General features: G+C 34.6%; 1 protein-coding gene across 8 annotated transcripts in view; it reads left to right on the forward strand.

Annotated features, from left to right (window-relative positions):
- Positions 1–22286, forward strand: part of BBS9 (Bardet-Biedl syndrome 9) — a 320473-nt gene that overhangs the window by 30927 nt on the left and 267260 nt on the right. For all 8 annotated transcript variants that reach the window (XR_014689911.1, XR_014689912.1, XM_084510494.1 and 5 more), the window contains exons 6-9: positions 540–714; positions 6475–6559; positions 8127–8310; positions 9391–9520. Coding sequence is in view for 6 of the 8 variants with exons in the window: in XM_084510494.1 (XP_084366620.1) it covers positions 540–714; positions 6475–6559; positions 8127–8310; positions 9391–9520 (574 nt within the window). In the remaining 2 variants the exon portion in view is untranslated. The remainder of the gene's footprint in view (positions 1–539; positions 715–6474; positions 6560–8126; positions 8311–9390; positions 9521–22286) is intronic.

The raw sequence follows: 22286 nt of genomic DNA on the forward strand, positions 1-22286 counted from the left end.
CTTTTGAATTTAGCTTGGTGTACTTGAGATATGGTAAGTCATGTCTTGGGGTTGTTGGCTAAAGGCTTGGTTAAAGGCTTGGACTTGTTTGCTCCAAGCCAATTTTTTCACTTCAATTTTAGTGTTGTTTGCACCAAATGGAGTGGATCTGTTTGTTTCTACTTTCCTTGAAGAGAAGGAGAAAAAAAAAGTGTGGAAAACATTACTATCATACTGTTTGTACATATCTGTAGAACTTGTGTTGTTCTAACTACTTTTGAAAGAATAGAATTGGTTATTTATTTTCGACCCACAGTTGCTACCACAGTTTGTAAGATATAGAGTTTTTGTAGGAGTATTGAAACATTTCTTTAAACTGAAAATATAACACCAGAAATTGTGATTTGAAATTAAATAATCTTTTAAAGTTAATACTGTGTAAATTAAAATTTGTCTTGTTAAAATTGCACTGATAAATATATTGTTTTTTAAACAATTTCAGAATTAAAGCTATATCATTAATGATGTTTTCTTTCCTTTGCTCTTCTTTCCTTTCTTAGGTCGAGATTTGATATGCATACAGTCCATGGATGGGATGCTAATGTTATTTGAACAGGAAAGCTACGCTTTTGGGCGTTTTTTACCTGGTTTTCTTCTGCCTGGTCCATTGACTTACAGCTCTCGGACAGATTCTTTCATTACGGTGTCTTCCTGTCGACAGGTTGAGAGTTACAAGTACGTGTTCGTATTCAGTAATTATTGCATATTTTGGTGCTGTCATTTAGTATGTAAACAAATAAAAGTAGTCATGTTTGATTTTTATTGCCTTTACTGTAAAAAGCAAACTGTGTCCTGTGGAGTTTATGGTCACATTACATATTTACACAATTAAAATAAGTTTGCTAGCTTTTCAAGGGTAGATTGTGCTGTCCTGAAAGTATCAGGCTCTTCCCTGCTTTGGTTCAGTCTAATCTGTTCTTTCGGTTTTGTCTGTACTGTACTGCTAGAGCAAGATAATATTCCCTCCAGTAGTTTCAATGTGATGTTTATTTTGATGCAAATAGGTGTTAGTCTGAAGAACCTGCTCCATTTTCTGAAGATATTTGGAACATGGGTTTGTTCATGGGATCCTCCTAAAGGAATGAGGGCTGATGTGGAGAGATGGAGTCCACCTGCCGAAGTGGCAGTAGAATCTTGTTAACCTCATTGAGCCCTAGATTGGGGGATAGGTGCTAAGTCTTGCAACTGAATGATGGAACACGGATTAATTGTCAAGTGCACAAAGGAGGATGACTTAATAATCTCTTAAAGGAAGTTCAATGAGTGGAGGCCCATCTGAAGTGTGTATCCACAAGCACCTGCAGCCTGGACAGCAGGGGAGGAACTGGAAGTCAGATGTGCAGTTGCAGAGCTAAGATGTCACTGCAGTTAGAGATGTGGTACCTCGGTCCTGCAAAGCTACCTTGTCACATTTGATGACTCCAGGCTCTTAAGAAAAGACAGACAGAGAAGGATTTGTGTTCACCACAGGGGAACAGCTTGAATACACATGGCTCTCTCATGAAACCAGCATGCTGAGTTTATTGTTCAAATTCAGATGAATGCTAAATGCCAGGGATGTTGTGGAAAACATCTGCTATAGAGCCTTTTTTTAAACAAATAGAAGTTTCCTATTGCCTCCTAATGGAGGACTGCTGGGAGGGCAACACAATGGACTTCAGCATCTTGGAGTGTTGCTGGGGTTCATCAGGGAAAACTTTTTTGATACAGGTGCTAGACATGCTGGGTAGGTAAGAAGCTTTGCTGAATTCATAGCTCAGAAATAAGAAATAAATGCTTGGAGAAGTAATAGACAATGGCAGACATTGGCTGCAGTGACCATGAGATGATATGGATTAAGATCCTGATAGATATGAGGAAGATATTCAGTGGAAATGAAGACTACATTTCAGGAGAACAGATGGCCCTGTTCAATGAACTGTTAGGCGGGATCCTCTGAAAGACAGTCCTAAAGGGCAACAGTGCTCTGGAGAGCTATTGAATCTTTGTGGATAACCTCCAAGACCAAGGACAATTCACATTGGTGTTCAAGAAGCAGCAGTAAGCGGCTTGACTGAACAAGTAGATACTAATGAAGTTCAAATGGAAAAAGAAAATATATGGGAGATGGAAGTTAAGACAGACTACCAAGGAAAGATACAGAAATATCAAGTGGGCATGCAGGGGATGTAACCAGGATGATATAAGCTTGGTTAAAACTTCTACTAGCAGAGAATCTGAAGGACAAGAAAGACCCTCACAAATACATCAGACATAAAAGGAAAATCATATGCCAACTACTGACCAAAATTATGTGCCAAAGCATAAGAAGATGAAGGAGATCAACACATGCTTTGCCTCATCTTTTCTCTATTAAAAATGATAAGGTCTGCTTTTAGGCCTTCTGGATCTTTGTGCCTAACAATAAATCTGTGGGTATGGAGGCATTACCCATGATTTAAAAAAAAAAATAAAAAATTAAGAATTACAAGATGGATGGAAGAAGTGGTAAAGTGGCAGAGCTGTCAGGCTTTTAGAGTAGTGGTTGATGGTGATTCAAACTGGCAGACATAAATAAGTGATATTCCTCAGGAGCTGATATTGGAACCAATATTTCTTTAACACTGTCATCAAAGAGCTGGACCATAAGAGAGAATAAATATCCTGAAAATCAAGGATGATGCCAAACTGTAGGAAGTGACAAATACAAAGAAGTTAGGGCTGCCATCTTGTCAAGCTGGAGGAATGGGCTGACAAGTACAATATGGATTTGCAAAAAAGCTTATTTACAACCATAAGAAGGAATGTAAAAAATAAATATAATAATTTCATTGGTTGTTTATTTATTTTTTGAATTTTAGTCTTCAAGCAATCAAACCATATTTAGAAGGAAATATGCTGTCCCTCCTGCTTCCCTCTGATGTCTTGATCTTGTGGTCTGTTTAAGATTGAAATAGATATTCTTAGAAGTGTGAGAAGCAATATTGTATTATCCCAAGAGTTCTTGTATTTCAGTTCAGGATTTACTTTATTTTTTTATTATTATTGTTTTTTTTTTTTGTATATATACCACTGAGTATGATTTCCTTTGCCATACAGCTATCATGCAACGTCTTTCTGAACTGTTAGTATGGGCGGCTACCAAAGAATCAAGTAGGCAGAAACCTTTCAAACTTATAAAAAAAAGTGATCTCAGCAGAAGCTATGTTGTTTGTCAAATTCAGAACTAACTCTGTTTAGTGCAGATGACTGACCATCAACAATACTACTGTTAGTATATATTTAAATGTGTTTTTGAAAGATGGATTGGTTCTGCATATTTTAGGACTGCAAACAAGTCAAGAGATACTGTGAAGTTTGGGAGTTTGCAAATAATGCTTTTGCAATAGAAATATTTTAGCACCATTATTTTAATTAACAATGTAGATAAGTTGTTGCTGTCACTTTTCAACAACCAGCCTTTTCACATGAATATATTGCATATTTCTATGCTGAAATGTCACTTTTTGCCTACTGTAGCTTTTGAAGAGCATTCCATTTAAAATAAGAAACTATCTGCATTCCTGGTCATAACTGTGGAAATAACAGTTCTGTCTTTTTAAAAATTTCACTACAATACTTGTTTGGAAAATTATGTCAAATGCCATCTCATTCTTATTTTTTATTCATGAAGAAAGCAATGGATGATGCTGTTCTTTGATTTGATCAAATTTGATTTGTATCCTCACTAAATGTTGCAACACTATTATGTTGCTTGAATAAACAAGAAGCTAGGCTCCAGTACTGACCCCTGGGGTATAATACTTGTGTACCTAAGTCTCCCTCTGGACTTGGTGACACTGACCACAACCTTCTGAACCTGCCAGTTCAACCAGTCTTCAGTCTACATCATTGACTTATGTAGCTTGTACATCATCAGCTTATGTATGAGGATGTTACAAAATACAGAATCAAAAGTGCATCTGAAATGAATTGTACTGTCAACATTAGCTTGGAATTGTATTTATTCTTTGGACTTCTGTAGTCTTCTGGGTATGGTAAATATTTTGAGATCACTTTTCTCTGGGAGATATCTTCAGTTAAAAACTACTGCTAACGCTGGTAGCTCCTCTCTGCAGTTAAGCAGTAGAGAACTTGGGAAGCACCAATAGTGCTGAACTGAGGTTTTCTTCATCTTAAAATGAGTCTTTCAATGTCTTTTCCCCAAGTCATACCTACAGGCTACTTTGCTTGACCTCCACAGCTTTTTCCCTGAAGCTGCAGAAATCTCACCTACACAGGCTCTTATGATTTCTGGTTTTAGATATACTCAAACACTCCACTGCACAACAGATGCTACCAAAAAATTTTAGGGAGGGATCAAAAATGTTGTCATGCAACCACCTTAGGTGTCTCTGTGAAAGAATGATTAAATGAATGTGGAAAAAGAATTTCTTCTTTGTTTTGTGAATAAGTTTGATTATAGTTGTCACTGATATTTTCCTCCTGGACATACATTACTTTGCTCCTAGTAATGAGAGCGTGAAGTGTAATGCTCAATCTTTGTTACCCACGATGGTTCTTTTATTTCTTTCAGTTTTTATTTTAACACTGATCACAACTATTATTACTAATTATATACCTACAAGTCATTAGTTCACTTATACAGATCAGAATGTGGTTTCTGTGGTGGGACTTGGCCTTGATTACAGACATAATGTAAAGCATTTAAAAAATCATTATAGTACCTTGTTTAGAAGGGTTTTAATATATGTGAAGTGTGGCTTCCTGAAAATACATGGAAACATCATATCTTTAAACTTTATTTTCTCACTGAAATAAAAATGCCATTTTCCTGATTTTCTTTTATCTGAAAGTTTCTTGGTATTGATGTACTTTGGGTGAGAGAGGGTAAAGGTGTGCTGAAATATCAAAGAAAATAAAAATACAACTTAAGATTTTTTTTTTTTATAAATCATGTTTCAAGAATCTAATCTGGAAAATGTAAATCTAACACAGTGCTTTATTGTGATACTGTATGTTATCCTGCTTTATCACTCGATTTTCTCAAGCAATACTCTTTTAATTATGGTGCTTAAACTTGGTGAAACATTCCTAGATTCTAGATATTGCCCAAGAAGTTTATAGACATTGTGTTATTAATATGGGAGACAATATATATACTGCAAGTAATAGAATATTAATATTAAAAAGAAACTAGAGTGTATTAAAATTTATAATGAATAAATTTTTTTTTCTTAAAAATAAAACACTTTTTCATCGCGTTTAGAGTCTTGGCTCACTGCTCCAACAAATGTGGGTTAAATCATTCTTTGTCATTAATTCACAAATGTGCTGTTTCTATTGTAGGAAGGTGTTTTTTTAAAGGAATTTGCCTCGGATTCTGAGTAGTGCTCTCTGTTATTGTCCAATCTTAAGACACTGTGGTACTAATCTTTAGCATGCCTCTGAACTATTAGGACATTAGATTAAAGTTAGTTAATACTTCTACAGTGAAGGAAATAGACATAGTAAGGAGAGAAGTTGTTGTATTTATGGTTGTATTAATCAAATATATATTTTTATATTTCAGTAATGAAAAAATATACAATTTTTTATTTCCTGTGTTGATTCAGAATTTTTTTCAAGGTCTAAAAGCAAAATGAGTTTTATAGTTAAATGATTGTATATTTGATGTGATAGCTGAATGGGAAGTTTTTCTGTTGGTCACCTGTGATTTGATTTTTTTTGTGACGAGGAACTTGTGTTTGTTTAGGTGGTACTTAAACACCGGTCCATAAACATTAATGCATATTACTGCTCAGTGGGAATTTGGTTTGAGAACTATGAATTAACCCACAATTAGTTAACAAAATGGTAATATTCTAGCCCAGTTTATTGCTAAAATATGTTTAAAATAGAAATGTTTCTTAGGTCAGAATCTGTGGAGTGTACTAATTTACTGTTATTTCTTAGATTGGAATGATTTAATTCATTCAATGAATGCTTAACTATGAGCTTGAAAGTGTAACTATTATATATAACAGATTGTACTATGTATTTCATGGTAGTTTAAGAATTTTAAACCTTATTAAGTGGAAAGAATGTTTATTGCAATCCTAATTTCACAAATTGAAAATATCTTGATTTCTTGCCTCTATCTCACTTGTAATCTGTATTTCTATCCTTTAATTTAGTTAGCTGTTCAATTATATTAACACAAGGAAATCTGAGTAGAATACTTTTTTGAAATCTGCCTTACACTTAGCTTTTATTCTGCAATGTTATTTAACATCTTTGCTGATAGGTGCATTGCATCTGACAATCCTTTTTAGGTTCTGCTTCTACTGTGTATGTATACTCATAACATGATAATTATATATATATTTATTTTTCTTTTTTACCTAAAGGTATTAACAACAAAGATTTTTTTTAAAACTTTTTTTTTTTTTTTTTTTTTTAATCTTCCTATAACAGATATCAAGTGCTGGTATTTGCAACAGATGCTGAGGCAAGACAAGAAACAGTACAGAAAAAACTTAGTTCTGGAAAAAGACTTGCGGTAAAATCTGTTAATTACATATATCCTGTATGGTGCATTGCATATATTTTAGAAAGACCAATGCTAAGTAACAAGTGGAAACGTTATCTGCTGACAGAGGACCTTATCCAATTACTGTGGAAGGCAATGGAAAGACTCCACTAGATTTCTGTTAGGATTTCGTTGTGCCATAGGTTGGGCCTTAAAACTTGCTGCTGTTCTAAGAAAAACAAACAGAAAAAAGAATTGTATAATGAACATAGCTACTTCCAAGACAATCTTTGTAATGCAAAATCTAAACTGTAATAAAACAAAGATACCTGAAGTATCACTAATTTAAGTCTTTTTTTTTTTTTCTGAATTTGTATTCAACTTACAAAATCAACCTCATTGTACCTGATTAGTCCTTTGTACTTTAACAGAAAACTTGGCACTGAAAATTGTTTCCATAAATAGTCAGTATCCTGAACTCTTGTTCTCAGAAAAAAACCAGTGAAATCAATGGTCTTCAGGAGTGCCCTCTGGATAATAAATTGTTTAATATTTGAGCTGCCTCTTATTAAAAGGTGGGGAACTTGTCTCTGGTCTTACGTTAGAATTGCTTGTCCACTAACCACACTGTCTAAAATGATGGATTCAGCATATTTCAGGTATGAGAGTAAAATACGGGGAGAACACTTTCCTTACTCTCATTAATAATGTATATTTTTTTCACACACTATGTTAGTCAGAATCCTACACTTTGAATTAGAAGACATCATAAGAAATTTGAAAGTTTCTTCAGACAAGCTGCAAAAAAAAAAAAAACATTTTTAAATGTAAGTTGAGAAGCATACATGGAGGCAAAATAAGCTTGCCTTATTCTCCTCTGACTTTTAAGATGGCATTTCCACTTTTTTATGTCAGATATGTTTACTAACGTATTCTGTTTTTTAAGCAAAAGGATTGATCATGTAGGAAGTCATGACAGCTGAATATTTTTTTGACTTCATAAATTCTTCATTTGTTTAACCAATTCGGCAGTAGTCAAGAGCACTCTTAGCATGTGTGAATTAGTTGAAGTTTCTGAGACGAGCTGAAATAAACTGATGAAATGTATCAATAAGCTTAAAGATGTATTGCTTAAAGATGTAAGGATATAGGCAAGACAGGATTTCTAAGAAGTCATTTATTGTATTAGTGTACATAGTTGGAAAAGTAGACAAGCTTTCATATACACAATCATTCTTCAAATTGAAGGGTGTACATGAGTGACTGCAAGCATGAATGTTGGCCTAAGAACCTTAAATTTTGTTTTTCCAATTGCATACAGTGTTGGAATAAGTTACCACCTTTGCTCTGTGATGTTGCCTTTAAAATATAAGGATGGGGCAGTTTTAAACAATTCTATTACTTTGTTCTTGGAGGGTTTAATAGAGTGTAAGGCAATGCCATCTAAAATGGCACAAGTATTTTAAAATTTAGTTGTATCTGTAAAGTATCTTGATGAACACTTCTTTATAAGTGTTTCTGTTTGTTTTTAAATACACAGTTGTCAACTGATCTCTGAAACATGTTATTTATTTATTTATTTATTTTTTTATTAAAGGTGGATTGGGTTCTAAACATTGGAGAGCAAGCACTGGATATATGCATTGTCTCCTTTAATCAGGCAGTTTCCTCTGTTTTTGTGCTTGGTGAGAGAAACCTCTTCTGCCTTAAGGATAACGGACAACTTCGTTTCATGAAAAAGCTTGATTACAGTCCAAGTTGCTTCCTTCCTTATTGTTCAGGTTTGTAAAAGTAAAATTCAACCTGCGACCTTTAACTTGGTTACTTCTCCAGTGATGGTTTTTTCCTCCACTGAATAAATACATTCTTCTGAATATGCTGTTGATTTGTGAATATCTAAACAATCAGATCTTTTTTTTTTTTCTTTTTTTTTTTTTTTTTTTAAACAAAGCAAATTTATTTTCCAATATTGTTTAGAGCAAAGTGTCATGACTTGTGGAAAATAAATATGTATTTTCTCATCACCAAATATGAGGTACTTCAGTAGTGTTTGAGTAAATTTGCTCAGCCTACCAAGGCAAAAAACAAGAAAGATTTTGGAAAAGTAAATTAGCATTTGAGGATCTTCTGTCACTTACTGGTAGGGTTTTGGAAACATTAGTATGGAATAGAGTATGTTAATAGGTTCTTAATATCTATAAGTACTATAGTGGTTCCACATTCAAGTTGCTTCAACTCAGCGTAGTAAGTTTTAAATTTTAAAAAGTCAAATATTAAAAAGTTCATCATTGGGAGATGAAGCTATCTGATAAATTTTTGCAACCAGGCCTTATTTTAGACTTAGAATCTCATTTTAGACTTTGTAAATATGATCTTAATATTCTTCAAGTATTTTTCATACTTTCTGATAAAAGTTATAAATAAAACATAAGTTTATACTTCTTTAATTGGTTTTCAGAGGTCAGTGAAATATTAGAGTATAAGTAGCTGATTTTATTTAACTAATGTGTATTTTATTATATCTATTCTGGCATGCCATCCTTTTAATTATGATGAGTCTTTCTTAGCCATATTTTATGTTAGCAAACAGGATAGCAAGGTTCTAGCTAGAACCTTGGAAAGTTTTGGCATGTGTGTTGCATATTTTATAATTGGTACTGATATAATTAATCACATATATCCTTGGTTATTGTAAATGTAACTTTAATAATTTTTGACACTTTAAAATTCTATAAAAATATTTATAACAAGTAATGGCTTAAAAGAAAATGAATAAATAGTGTAATAATAAAAGCCTAAAAAAAAAAGACTGGGTTATGAAAATATCTTTCATGCTAAAATAATTTTTATATCTTTAACAGTGAAAGAAGGAACAATAAACACTCTAGTTGGAAACCATAGTAATGTGTTGAATATTTATCAGGATGTTACACTGAAATGGGCTGCTCAACTTCCCCATGTCCCTGTATCAGTAAAAGTAGCAAACATACAGTAAGTAACTTATTTACTTCTTCAGATTAATTTCCAGTAGTGAAAATTTACTTGTAGATCCTAACAAGTGGTTCTGAGGTATGTAACAAATAATGTACCTTGGAAAAGGTAAATTCAAAATGTTTTTTGTCTGTTGTAGAAAATAATACTTTCCTTAATTGCCTTTCTGTTAATTCCAGAATAATATTGAAGTTCTGTCCTGTGCTTTAGACTTTGTTTTTCATGAGTGAAGATAGAAATTGGTCTCTTGTACCTCTAAGGAAGCAGTTTCTTCTTTAAACGAATGAGAAATGAAGCGTTGGTGTCCGTTAAGATCCTTCCCTAAGACAGGAAAATAAGGATTCTCACTGCAAACCTGTTCTTCATTAAACATTTAAGAGCATTTGAATTCCAGACATGATTTGTTGGAACAGATTATTGAGCTCCCATGTTAAACTATGGAAATTAATTTAAGGGGCTGTTTAAAGTGGTTAGGATTGCACTGCACCAGACTTTGTGTAAAATACGTGTAAGGTGGACAGGTCAGGGAAAAACCTGTCTGGTGCAGGATGCAATGCAGAAAAAATATGACAGCGTTAATTATTTGTGCTGAGTCTGTCATTGAAATGAGAAGCAATCTACAGAAAAGTTCAGCTAGTACTTTTAGAGTCCAGCTTATGCCTGTACTATGTGAACATATCAGAGCCATGTTTGTGCTGGCTGCCTGTTTCCTGAGACCACAAGGACATGCAGTAGGAGTGTCCTCTTAGGACAGATTACCTCTGATCCCAGCAGGCTTATGAATGGTGTGCCAACGTACTCTGTATTGTTGAATACTTACTCGGTCATTAGTTGTCTGTTTTATCCCAAAGTCTCATAATAAATGAAAATGCAACATCTGACTAACTAGCTTTATTGATTTATGTAGAGTAGAAATCTGTGAGGGATGTTTGTGTTTTCTGTTTGGTGCTAATGATTACCAAATGATTTTTAAGTAATTTATAGTTTAAAATTCTAATTATTTTGGAGATTCTCTGAAGAGAGTTCTGCTGGCGTTCATCCAACAGGTCTTACATGTAAAATGTAACAAATCATCTCAGTGATCCAGTTAGTAAAGAAAAAAAGCTAATTTAATTATGCAGAATAAGACAGTATACCTTTTGTAGTTTGAAAAAAATAGTCAGTGTCATTAGAAAAATTTGAAAAAGTATTATTTTTTTTTTCAACAGCATATTGTACAGACATTTGTATATTGCATTATTTAGTAATGCATACCATCAAATACTTGTTCTAATTAAACCATTAAGAAGTTTATGGATTTTGCCCATTATGTGTAACCTTTAACACTCTGTTGTTTGATCTTAATGAGAATTTTGAGAGCCTGCTGATTTGTCCTAGATCATTTTGCTAGCTAGATGCAAAATTTCCACAGACCTACTGATGCTAGTTTTTTTTTTTTTTTTTCTTTTCTTCTCTCTGTGAGGTTAGAGACATCGGTCTAGTTATGCAAACCTCTTTTTATATAGGTTCTGGCAAATGAAGGATTGTGTGTCTGTCTGTGTAGACCCAATGGCGTGAAAGACAGGGAGAAGTATTGGGCATATGTATTTCAGTGCTATGCTGCTGGCTTTGTGTTTAAACATATGTGCTATGCTTGTACTTCTTTCTGATGTTCAAAATAAAGATGTGCTAAACAGCAAAAACTGCAGTAGAGCTTACAGAGGTAATAATTTGGTTTAAACAAAAGATATGTTAAAAAAAAAAAACAAAAAAACAAAAAAAACTTGAAAGGGAATTCTCATTTTATGTGAGTAAATGTGATAATGACTTTCTTATACTTACTCCACTCAAGACAGGCCTCAGTCTCAGTTGGAGCCTCTGAGCACTACTGTAACATAAATAATATTAACTACTTTAATAACCATAGAGTTGTTAATCCTATACTGCTGAGAGATGGAAGTGCCTTAAATATGACATATGTCAAAGAATTATTTTCACATGCTTTCCATTTTTATTGCAATACTTGAAAAGTAAATGGAGCATTCTGAAAGCAGTTATCTTTACAGATCATGTATGTTCATCTGTATTTTTTTTTTTTTTTTGGCATATAACATCTATTACAGCTCTAAGGTGTGGCTCTGGGTTTCTGGGTAAGAAAAACATTATTAGAAGCTATTTTATGTAAATTCCCTTGGGGAAGGGGTAATGATTGCCTTCATAATGGCAGTCACAGAATCACAGAATCACAGAATTTCTAGGTTGGAAGAGACCTCAAGATCACTGAGTCCAACCTCTGACCTAACGCTAGCAGTCCCCACTAAACCATATCCCTAAGCTCTACATCTAAACGTCTTTTGAAGACTTCTAGGGATGGTGACTCCACCACTTCCCTGGGCAGCCTGTTCCAATGCCTCACAACCCTTTCAGTAAAGAAGTTCTTCCTAACATCTAACCTAAAACTCCCCTGGCTCAACTTAAGCCCATTCCCCCTCGTCCTGTCACCAGGCACGTGGGAGAACAGGCCAACCCCCACCTCGCTACAGCCTCCCTTGAGGTACCTATAGAGAGCGATAAGGTCGCCCCTGAGCCTCCTCTTCTCCAGGCTGAACAAGCCCAGCTCCCTCAGCCGCTCCTCGTAGGACTTGTTCTCCAGGCCCCTCACCAGCTTCGTCGCCCTTCTCTGCACCCGCTCAGTCATATACTTTATCCTGTTATCTTGATAGTCTGCTTCTAAGATCAGCCCTTCAAGTGCTTCAGAGAATTTCAACTGACTAAGTAACTTGTGTTTTTAGTGTGCTCTTCCTTACTTGTTATGATTTTATTTTTCCTCTCACAATAATGTGAAATGCAGTATTTCCCTATTGCAATACCAGTTTGTAAATAATGATAATAACACATTACAACCTTTGGGATTAAACTCAAAGATAAATTGCTTGGTTTCCATGACACCACTTTCAGAATCATACAAGGAAAAGGTAGAATCAAAAATAACCAGTAACATTTTTAGTACGGTGTGTCTGTAATGTAAAAATGATGTATTTTTAAGCTGTTGAACTAGACATTTTGCTTTTCTTCTGTTGTAAAAACATTAATGTTGTCTGTCAGGGAGTTGAAAAGCAAGTTTTCCTATAATAACTTTTGATCAGAAACTTGAACTACAAGCAAAAATTTGAGATTTTATGTTACTCTGGGTTTTACCTGAAGATCTCTATAACTATTGTCACTGAACTGAAAGTTCAGTTCTAATCACTGTTTTAAAAGTTTGTCCCTTATTTTGTTAGAGGTTTATATTCTGGTTCTATTAATGTGTAATACTTAATAACAATGTTGATGACATTGTTTTAATGTCAGGGGGAGTCCTAAATGCTTAATGCTGCCTGGATTGTTTCAATGGCGTAACCACTCGCCTTGAAAATTTGGATTAATTTAAACTGCTAGGTCATAGCACACATTCAGCTTCTAACTGAAAAGTCCTGGGTCGTTATCCTTAAAGCTCTAACTGTACAAAAGCATTCTCTCTGAGGCTGAAATTCTTCAAGATGGTCTAGGTGTTCTGCCTGAGTTCATTTAAAACAAACGAAAGACCTCCCTCCACCCCCCCCCCCCAACAAACAAACAAACCCACATTAAAAACAAAACAAAACAAAAATCAACAAACAAAAACCCCACACCCTTCTAGAGTGCTTTGAAGAGAAGCTGTCCATATGATGCAGTTAAAACCGCTGGAATTTGGGAAGTTACACAAAGCAGTTGGAAGAATACCTATTCCACCTCATTTTTCAATGTTGTAACAGTAACTGTGAGCACCAGTATGTGCTTGCTGCCCCACATAGTTACATACATCTTCTCTGCATTGACTTCAACTGCTATTCCCTTTTGTCTTATCCTTTAATTTAGATTTCTCTCTTTCACTGGAGAGACCTCTTTGCCAAGACCTTCACTGCACCTCAGCATCTCTTTTGCAAAGGAAATTTCATGAGCAATATATTTTTATGTTCAAAGATTTGATGCAGTCACTTTTTGGTGCTTCGTATTAGATGTATTAGATTTTCCTCTCACCCTCTCCCATTATTCAGGTAATTGTGTGAGGACTAGGCCTATAAGAATGTGCTTCTGACAAGGTTGTTTAAAGTTCCTGTTGGCTCAAATGCCTTATATGAAAGGCATTCTTTACCTATTGCCAGGGATTTGAGCCTGTAAAGTCAAGTGACTTAATCCTTTCCCCATCACAAAGGTGGGTTATGTTTGTCTGAATCATCTGAAATAACTTTTTGAGAAAGTAGCAAAAGCCACTTTTTAAGGGCCTATTAGAGGTCATATTTGTTTTTCTGTGCCTGAATTATCCTGTCTCTGTACGCTTGACCATAAAAGGCCCTTGGAGTGGATTAAAATGCCTAGACCATCCACTTTTCTATTTATTTGACACTAATTCACTTGGCAAAGCTGTTCCTAAGAGTACCATGTTTTAATGGCGGATTGATTGCACTAAGTATTACTCTGACCTGGCTGGCCTGAAACTAGAACATTATGTTAAGGTGCATTCAGTCTGAAGCAAAATAGCTCATGTTGTTAGCCTCAGGGATGTTTCCATCACAAACATCTGAAATGCCACTGTGTGTTGAGTTAAAACCACATAGATACAACATTATAGCTTGGATGTAGTCTGAGGAAAGGGATTTCTGTTTTGATCGCTTCCAAGTTAGAAATCTGTTTTTGCAACAGGAAAGCATGAACACTCTAAGTCTAGGACTTTGTTTTTCTGAACTTTTTTTTTTTTGTTTTTTAATTATTATTATTTTTTTAAGCTGGCTAGTCTTAATTTTACTACTTGGTTTTGATTGTACATGTCCTTCGTGTTTGATCTGAAAACCTTCCGAATACTAAAAAGGTAGCCTATTTTTTTTTACTTGTAAACTGGCATAGATTTTCTCAAATACACCTTCTCCCCAGCTCCCCCAGGTGGTATTGAATGTTGCCCTAGTTTTCATTCATTGTGCTCTGGGCTATCCATCAAGAAATGAAGTCTGCTAGTACATGTATAGGGGAAAAGGGGAAAATTATCTACAGACACATGATTCTAACAGTAAACCAGCCCTCTCTCAGGGTTCAGGGGATGTGTTTTAGGAAAAATATTTTTTTCCTTCTATGTCTAATCTACTGTGGACTCCTTTAGGAACCAGTTTATCAGTGAACGTTATATTTAAATGAGGGATATTTTCACCTTCAGCTTCACTGGAATTTAATTAGAAATGCCCCAAAGAAAAAACTTTATTGATTTAAAGATGATTTGCATATGTGGTGCCTCGTTTTTAGGATCTGCACCTGGAAATGAAAACATGGAAACCAACATTATCTTTTGTAAGCTTCTATATTTATTGTGTCTGTGAGCAAAAAGACTATAATTTATAGAAGAAAGATTGCTGAAGCAAATAACCTGCAAAATGATACATATGATATATACCTTGTAAAACTTGGGGTTCCTTTTATTATGAAGGGTTGACAGGTATGAACAGGTTGGTGAAAGTTACTAGAATACTGCTTTTACTTTCATTTACTTGTAAGGTAAATATCATTTTACTTGGTTATGGAGCAGTATGTTCTCTGAGGAACAAATATAAGGTAGTCTGGAAAAGTGTGGTGCTGGTGTTTTTATTTTTATTTTTTATTGTTGTAGTTCAGGAATAATTTATCACCTTTAAAGAATAAAAATTTCAGAGCTTCTTAAAAATATTAAAAGTTCCAGAAACCAACATTTTAGCTTGAGTTAAACTTGTAAATATACTTCCATTATTTGGGGTGGAGGGTAGAAATTAATATATATATATATATATATACACACAGACACATATATAGTCATATTTTTTTTTAAACAAAAGTAACTATTGAAAAGTCAGGAAATAAAAGTAGACTTCAAATGTTCCGAATGGCAAGCAAGGTTACTTAGTAAGCTTTATCCACACTTCAGTTCTTTATGAACTTGAAATTTACCAATGTTTATACTGAGGAATGACCATGTAAAAATATCACAGGGTTCCATGTTTTCATCACTGTTTCTGTATTTTGCTCAGTTTGCAATCAGAAAGCTGTTTTCTGCTAAGTGCTATATCTACAACTGACATTTGAAAATGAAAATTTGAAATTTTGTCTTTTTTTAGTTGTTCTTACTACTTCTCCATGTATGATTGCTGTAGGCTTGACTATGTACCGGTCACATCTGAACTCCTAACATTAGTTTGTGCATGTCTGAATACTGTGCATGTATTGTTCCATGTGGTGATGGTAGGTTACTGTGCTTTTTTATCTCTTGGTAAATCCCAACTTGTGTTACAGTTATGCAGGTGCAGTACAAAAGAATATTTTTACAATATTTTGAAATATTTAAAAGTCTTTTGGAAACAATAACTGTTACTTTACTGAAGCAATAGTCTCTAGCTATGGGCTAAGTTATAATTTTACTTCTAGCTGCCTCTTTCCTTTGAACCATCAATGTTATTTTTCTTGGCCTTGGCTCTTTTAGGATCTTAAGAACAGCAAGGAGTGCCTGCAAAAAAATTTTTGATGCTTGCACCCTGGCTTCAAAAGAATGTGTAAGGAGGGGTTGGGCGATGATGATGATGATCATTATTTTCTGGCTTAGCAGTTTACTGTGTATTCCACTAGTTTGTTTCTATTTGGTCTCTCCCCGTGAGTCTGCAGCTTGACATGTGAGGCTGAGAAATACTGCTCTGGTGACTCTGATGACTGGTAGAGATTGCCGCTATATTGCCTCCAGTAGACTTTAAACATATCCAACTGATAAGTGCTGCTGCACTTCAGACTGCATTAGGGATACTAGGGTTTGCATTTTGAAGAGGAATGCAAAACTGAACAATATATTTATTGCATTTAAAAACAATCTCATCTTTAGCCCAAAAGAAAATAAAAAATAATTTTAGAGTTATTTGAGTGTGTGTCCATGAAGAGAATTACTTTTTTTTTTTTTTTTCTTTCTAGAAAAACATTTAATCCAATACACGTTTTGGATTTTCTGATTTGATAGTATTTCATAATATTAAAATGACTTGGGAGGAGATACATAGTTTGTCTACCTATTTGTCTAATGAAGCATAAATTCACAGTTCCCTAGTGACTGTTGTTCACTGGTAGACTGGAGGACTTATCTTCCATATATGAGTAATAACTTGCGCCTGACATGGCTAACATACTTGTAACTTTATGGTATGTTATCTGAAAAAAGTTTATATGCAAGTCTCTGCTTCAATAACCTGTCTCCACAAAGAAGAGAGCATGCAGTAGTGCTTAAATTCTTCAATGTTTTGTTTATTTCCCAGATCTGGAATCACATGTAGCCTAACAGACTGAACAGTTTGAAATACATCAATCAAAAGACAGGCATTCAGGAGCCTGGTATATAACCACTGCTTGAAAATATGCATTATTTTATGAAGTTTTAGCTTCCAATATTATTTTTTAAAGAAAATTAAAATCTGAAATCAATTTGCAAGTGAGAAACTATCAGTCTGGTCCAAATGTGAACTTGAAATTAAAACTCATTCTCTGGCACAGAGTCATAGTATATTGGGTGGTTAGGTGAATGCACTTTGTGTAGCTGGGCTCTCCGAACAGTGGAAAGGCAACAGGAACTGAATTTAACTGGGTAAAATACGAAGAAATATTGTAGTTACATAAAGTATATAAGGTGTAAAAGTGCAATCATGTATAGGGTAATAGTGGGTGGAGTCAAAATAAAACCTGTCTGATTGAATTTTCTTAGCTATCCACATGGTAGAAAATACTTTGTTCTTCATTCCAGCCCATCTGTTATTCCTTATTATAACTGACATCACCACAGCTACCACAACTGTTAAAGAATCAGCATATAAAAATGGCAAAACTTACATATAAAAACAACAAAACTTAGCACTTATTACATGGTTTTATGGAAAGAAAACTGCAGGAATCAAACTTTATAGTTTGCTGAAAGATTTTTCCTTTTTCTGTATAGTAGTACTGTAATAGAAGCAGTGCCAGTTATGACGCACAGTATGAACTGTTCAGTTATATGTGTATATATATATAAATTTTTATTTGAGTGTTCTATAAAAATATGTTGCCTGATTTGAGAAGTTAAATGCAGAAACTTCTACAGTCTTTTTACTTAAGCATAATTGCATTTTAAAGATATGTTTTTAGGAAAAAAGAAAATGATTGCATCTGTTTTTCATCTCTGAATTACCACTGCCTTTGTCAAGAGACAGCAGTACAAAATATTGCAATTTTTAAGTCTTTCAAGGAGATAATTTTAATGTGTGTAGTTTACACAGCCACAAAATGTGGATTTGATTGTTTTGTTTTTACCTTAGCAGGATTCTGATCCTGCAAAAAAGCATAGATATGCCAAGTACTATGTCCAGTGTATCCCGATTCATGACTGAGGTTTTCTAGCAAGTTAAAGTTTCAAATTGTATATATGTGGTATAATATTAATCACATACCCGTGTTGCCAGTTCTCCTAATTTTACTGCATGTCACCTATTTGCTTTTTAAAAAAGCCTAGTTTTTATAGTCATGTGGTTTTGTAAGGGTTTTGGCTTTCTTTATAATAACAGGTAAAATATTCCTACCCTCATAGTTCTAGAGAAAGCCTTAAAAGTGGAAATTCGAACTGCTCAAGAACAAGAAGGTAAATAATTCTCCCCTCTTATTCTTTAATATATAGTCATTATTAATATTATATAAGTATTAATATGTAATAAATATCAATATATTTAATATAAAATACAACATTAAAAACTTTAATATTTGCTTTAACAAAAATACTGTGTGGGATGGGCTTTTTTTTTTGTTAGCCTGCAATTTCTCTGCTTCTTCATGTTACCATAGAGTGGAACATAACTATCAGATTTTGAACTTGATGTTAGAGTTCAGTATTTAGCAGTGGGCTGGAGTTACGGATATATTGTGACATTTGCTCTGCCAAGGAAGGTGCAGGGCTTGTTTGAGAAACAGTCATTATGAACAGTCTAGGGCTGCTGATTTTGAGAGTCTTGAGTATTATGCTATTAACATGAATGATTTTCTTTTTTTTTTTTCCATGTGAGGACTAGCAGCTGGGATATACATGTTAAGCTATGAAGGCAAGAGCCATCTAGCAGTGCAGAGTGACAGATTTCCTTTTAAAGAGCAGTATTGCCCTTTATAAGGCAGGGTAAGGGGACAATGATAAGTGTTGTTAAAAATAATCGCATATGGATTTTTTCCAGCCTGAAATGCTGGTGTATTTTTAAGTTTGCAGGCACATCCATATAAAAGCGTGAAGAGCTGAAGAGGAAAATGTAGAAATTAATTTCTGGAGTTCAGTGTTTCTAAAGTTATGTAACTATTCAATCTTTTTAGAGTAAATTTTCTGCTGTAAAGATATTCGTTTGCTATACTTACATTCCTTAAACACCCTAAAACTCACAAAACTTACTTGAATCTGTGGGGCATATATGAAACCAGTGGCAGAAGTTCAGATGCTAGTGATTTTCTTTGCTCCACAGGGAGTGATTTGCTGTTGCCCTGAGGGAAGAGCATTAGAAAGAGAGCTGAATCTGCCTGAGTGCACAGAATTTAAGGGGCTACCAAAAGTGGAAAAAGGTGCAACCCCCCCCCCCCCCCCTTCAGATTTGATTAACTTGGAAGTCCAAGCGAGGTGGGGGTTGGTCTGTTCTCCCACGTGCCTGGTGACAGGACGAGGGGGAATGGGCTTAAGTTGAGCCAGGGGAGTTTTAGGTTAGATGTTAGGAAGAACTTCTTTACTGAAAGGGTTGTGAGGCATTGGAACAGGCTGCCCAGGGAAGTGGTGGAGTCACCATCCCTAGAAGTCTTCAAAAGACGTTTAGATGTAGAGCTTAGGGATATGGTTTAGTGGGGACTGCTAGCGTTAGGTCAGAGGTTGGACTCGATGATCTTGAGGTCTCTTCCATCCTAGAAATTCTGTGATTCTGTGATTCTGTGATTCCAAGGGTCTCTGCAATAGACTGGCATTTTTAGAAATGATTGTATGCAATGATGCTGGTTAGGAGGCAGTATGCAGTACAAAAACAAACAAACAAAAAAAACCACCACACTGTTGAAACATGATGGGTTAGAATACTAGTTAGAATGCTAATGTAACGTAATAATCACTAAACAGTGGTTTTGATTGTAAGATGTGTAGCTTTGTTTGTATTAAGCTCATGCGTCTTATGGAATATGACTAAAACAAACCTCACAAATGGTTTCTTGAAATGCAGTTTTATGATGCTTAAAAATACATGTCCATAGCCGTGGACATCTTCCAAAACTTGTGATACCTGTCATTATGGTTAGTCTTATTATCTATCCTCTTTGTACTCTGTAGGTAGCTGTCTAATTTTCCCCACATATAGTCTAATATTAAAGAGCTTATATGAAGGCCATGGTTAAGAATAAGTTTTTACTGAAACAATAAACTCTTCAGAGTGTAGATTTTGTCAGTACAACCCTTTACATTTCTTACCTGTCCTTAGAAACAGATGCTAGGGACAGCTCCAGCTTGCCTGGAGTGTAATGGACTTAACCACTACCTGGAACTAGGAAAAGATGAAGTTATATGGGTTAGATGAAGGGTAAACTTTTGAGGACCCCAAGTACTATATTCACAGTGTTGTAGCTGCCACCTTTTGGTATAGTCTTTAATGAGCTTTTGGAAGCTGCAGTGTACCTGTTTGCCGCTGATTTGTGTGGTGCCAGTTGGACTCAATGATCCTTGTAGGTCCCTTCCAACTTGGGATATTCTATCATTCTATGAGGGAGCTTGGCCTTGAGACATATTTTAAACTTCAGGAGAAAGAGTACAAATGGAAAACAACAACAACAACAACAAAACAACAGTTTTTGTTTTAGATCTAAGAGGGAATCAAGTGTAGGAATGCTTGTTAGCTGTCAGTTGTTTGTAATTTCTCTATCACTCCTAGCATTGGTACTGCCATAAATGAAATCACAATTTAATTTCTCTTAGAGGTCTGACTTAGAGGCTGCATTCTTATTTAAAGGCATCAGATTTTCTTACCAGTCTTTATTTTTAATTTTAATTCAGATACTGTCACTCAATGTCTTAGATATTGAACAGTGAGTGATAGTTTGAAATGAAATATAGAAGTTAGGAACTTTTCTTTGGATCTTATACTTCAGAACTCTTTATGTTTTTGCCTAAAGTAAGATCATGTATTTTTAGAGGCCTGTGGCATCACTTTGAATATTCTACTTTTATTCTTTTCTGTGATGAATGATAATTTTAAATCTGTATTGTTCCATAGCAGGCTACTTGAGTTTTTATTAAATACCTTGACTGCTTTTGAAATACTGTTTTGATTTGTTTTAAACAAAATGATGTTACATTTCTTAGTCCATTAGAAAAGATAAATTTCATATATGTAATTTGTAGCATGAGCTTAAATTGTGTGTCTAACTGGGCAGCACCAGCACCTTAAGGAACCAGGTAAAGATGATTAGCATGGAAATCTGTGACTGCGTTCATTAAGCTGTTGTTTCATACAGTGACCCCTTACATTTAAACTGTCAGGCTAGTACACTATCCCTGTTAAACAAATAAATAACTCCGTGTTTCATTTAATGCGGCACGATAGCTAGCTTTCAGGGCTCTTGCATGAGAAGGCAATGCCACCTGGTTTGTCCGTGCAAGCCTTGTGGAAGCACGTTGTGCTGGCCCGCAGGTGGCAGCAGCGGTCTGGCTGAAAAGACCCCTGACCCAAACTTACGTGTAATGAGACCCAAACTTATGTGTCTTATGAGTAATGGTGTTTATTTTATTTTATTTTATTTTATTTTATTTTATTTTATTTTATTTTATTTTATTTTATTTTATTTTATTTTATTTTATTTTATTTTATTTTATTTTATTTTATTTTATTTTATTTTATTTTATTTTATTTTATATTTTGTCATCAGACAGCATATCAGTTTAGGCAAAGAGTCTCTTGCAAATGGAAAACTAAACCAGCTCAACAACTGTCTGAACTTGTCTTCCAGTAAGTTGCTGGTTTGCATGTATGCTGCATGATGTTACTGTGTAAAGGTGCTGAAGTTATGTGGCTAGTGAAAATATCTCCACTCCTAGAGAGTGAGAGTACTGCATAAGTGCTAGGACCTGAGAATCCTGCAAACATTTAGAATGGCAACATTCTGCCCAAATTCAAGTTTTTTCACTAACTATCCGTGCTTGTAATAAAGGATATGTTTTGATCTGGTGGCTTAGTCGTAACATTTTTTTAAACTGCTTTTCCACAGGTTATCATGATGAAATCATGTTTCATTTCACCTTTCCTCTTGCATGCATTTCTATATATATATTTTTAAACTGGATTTGTCTGACATTCTGATAAAATCACCAATCCAAAATTAGGTCATAAATAGGAAGGACAAAGAATAATTTTCTTTACAGGTAGAGCACTTAATTATGCTCATTATGATACATATTAGTAAATAATTACAATTCAATACATACTTACATTATCTTTAAATACCCTCTTTAGAGTGTGTAAATCATGTTAAATATGTAATATAAATAGCCTTGAAAGAATTCTAACTTCTGAGAGCAAACAGATTCTTAGCAATATGGTAAAGTCATACACATTCAAATATTACCTTTTCTATGTAAAATTGAATAGGTTTTTAGTGAGGATTTTCAGAGGAGTGTAAGGGAGATCCAGAGATACCCAGTTACAGTTAAAGATTGGTTGTAGCTGTGAGTAATTGCCTCAGT

This window comes from Aythya ferina, assembly GCF_964211825.1.
Source record: "Aythya ferina genome assembly, chromosome: 2".
Classification (NCBI taxonomy): Eukaryota; Metazoa; Chordata; class Aves; order Anseriformes; family Anatidae; genus Aythya; species Aythya ferina.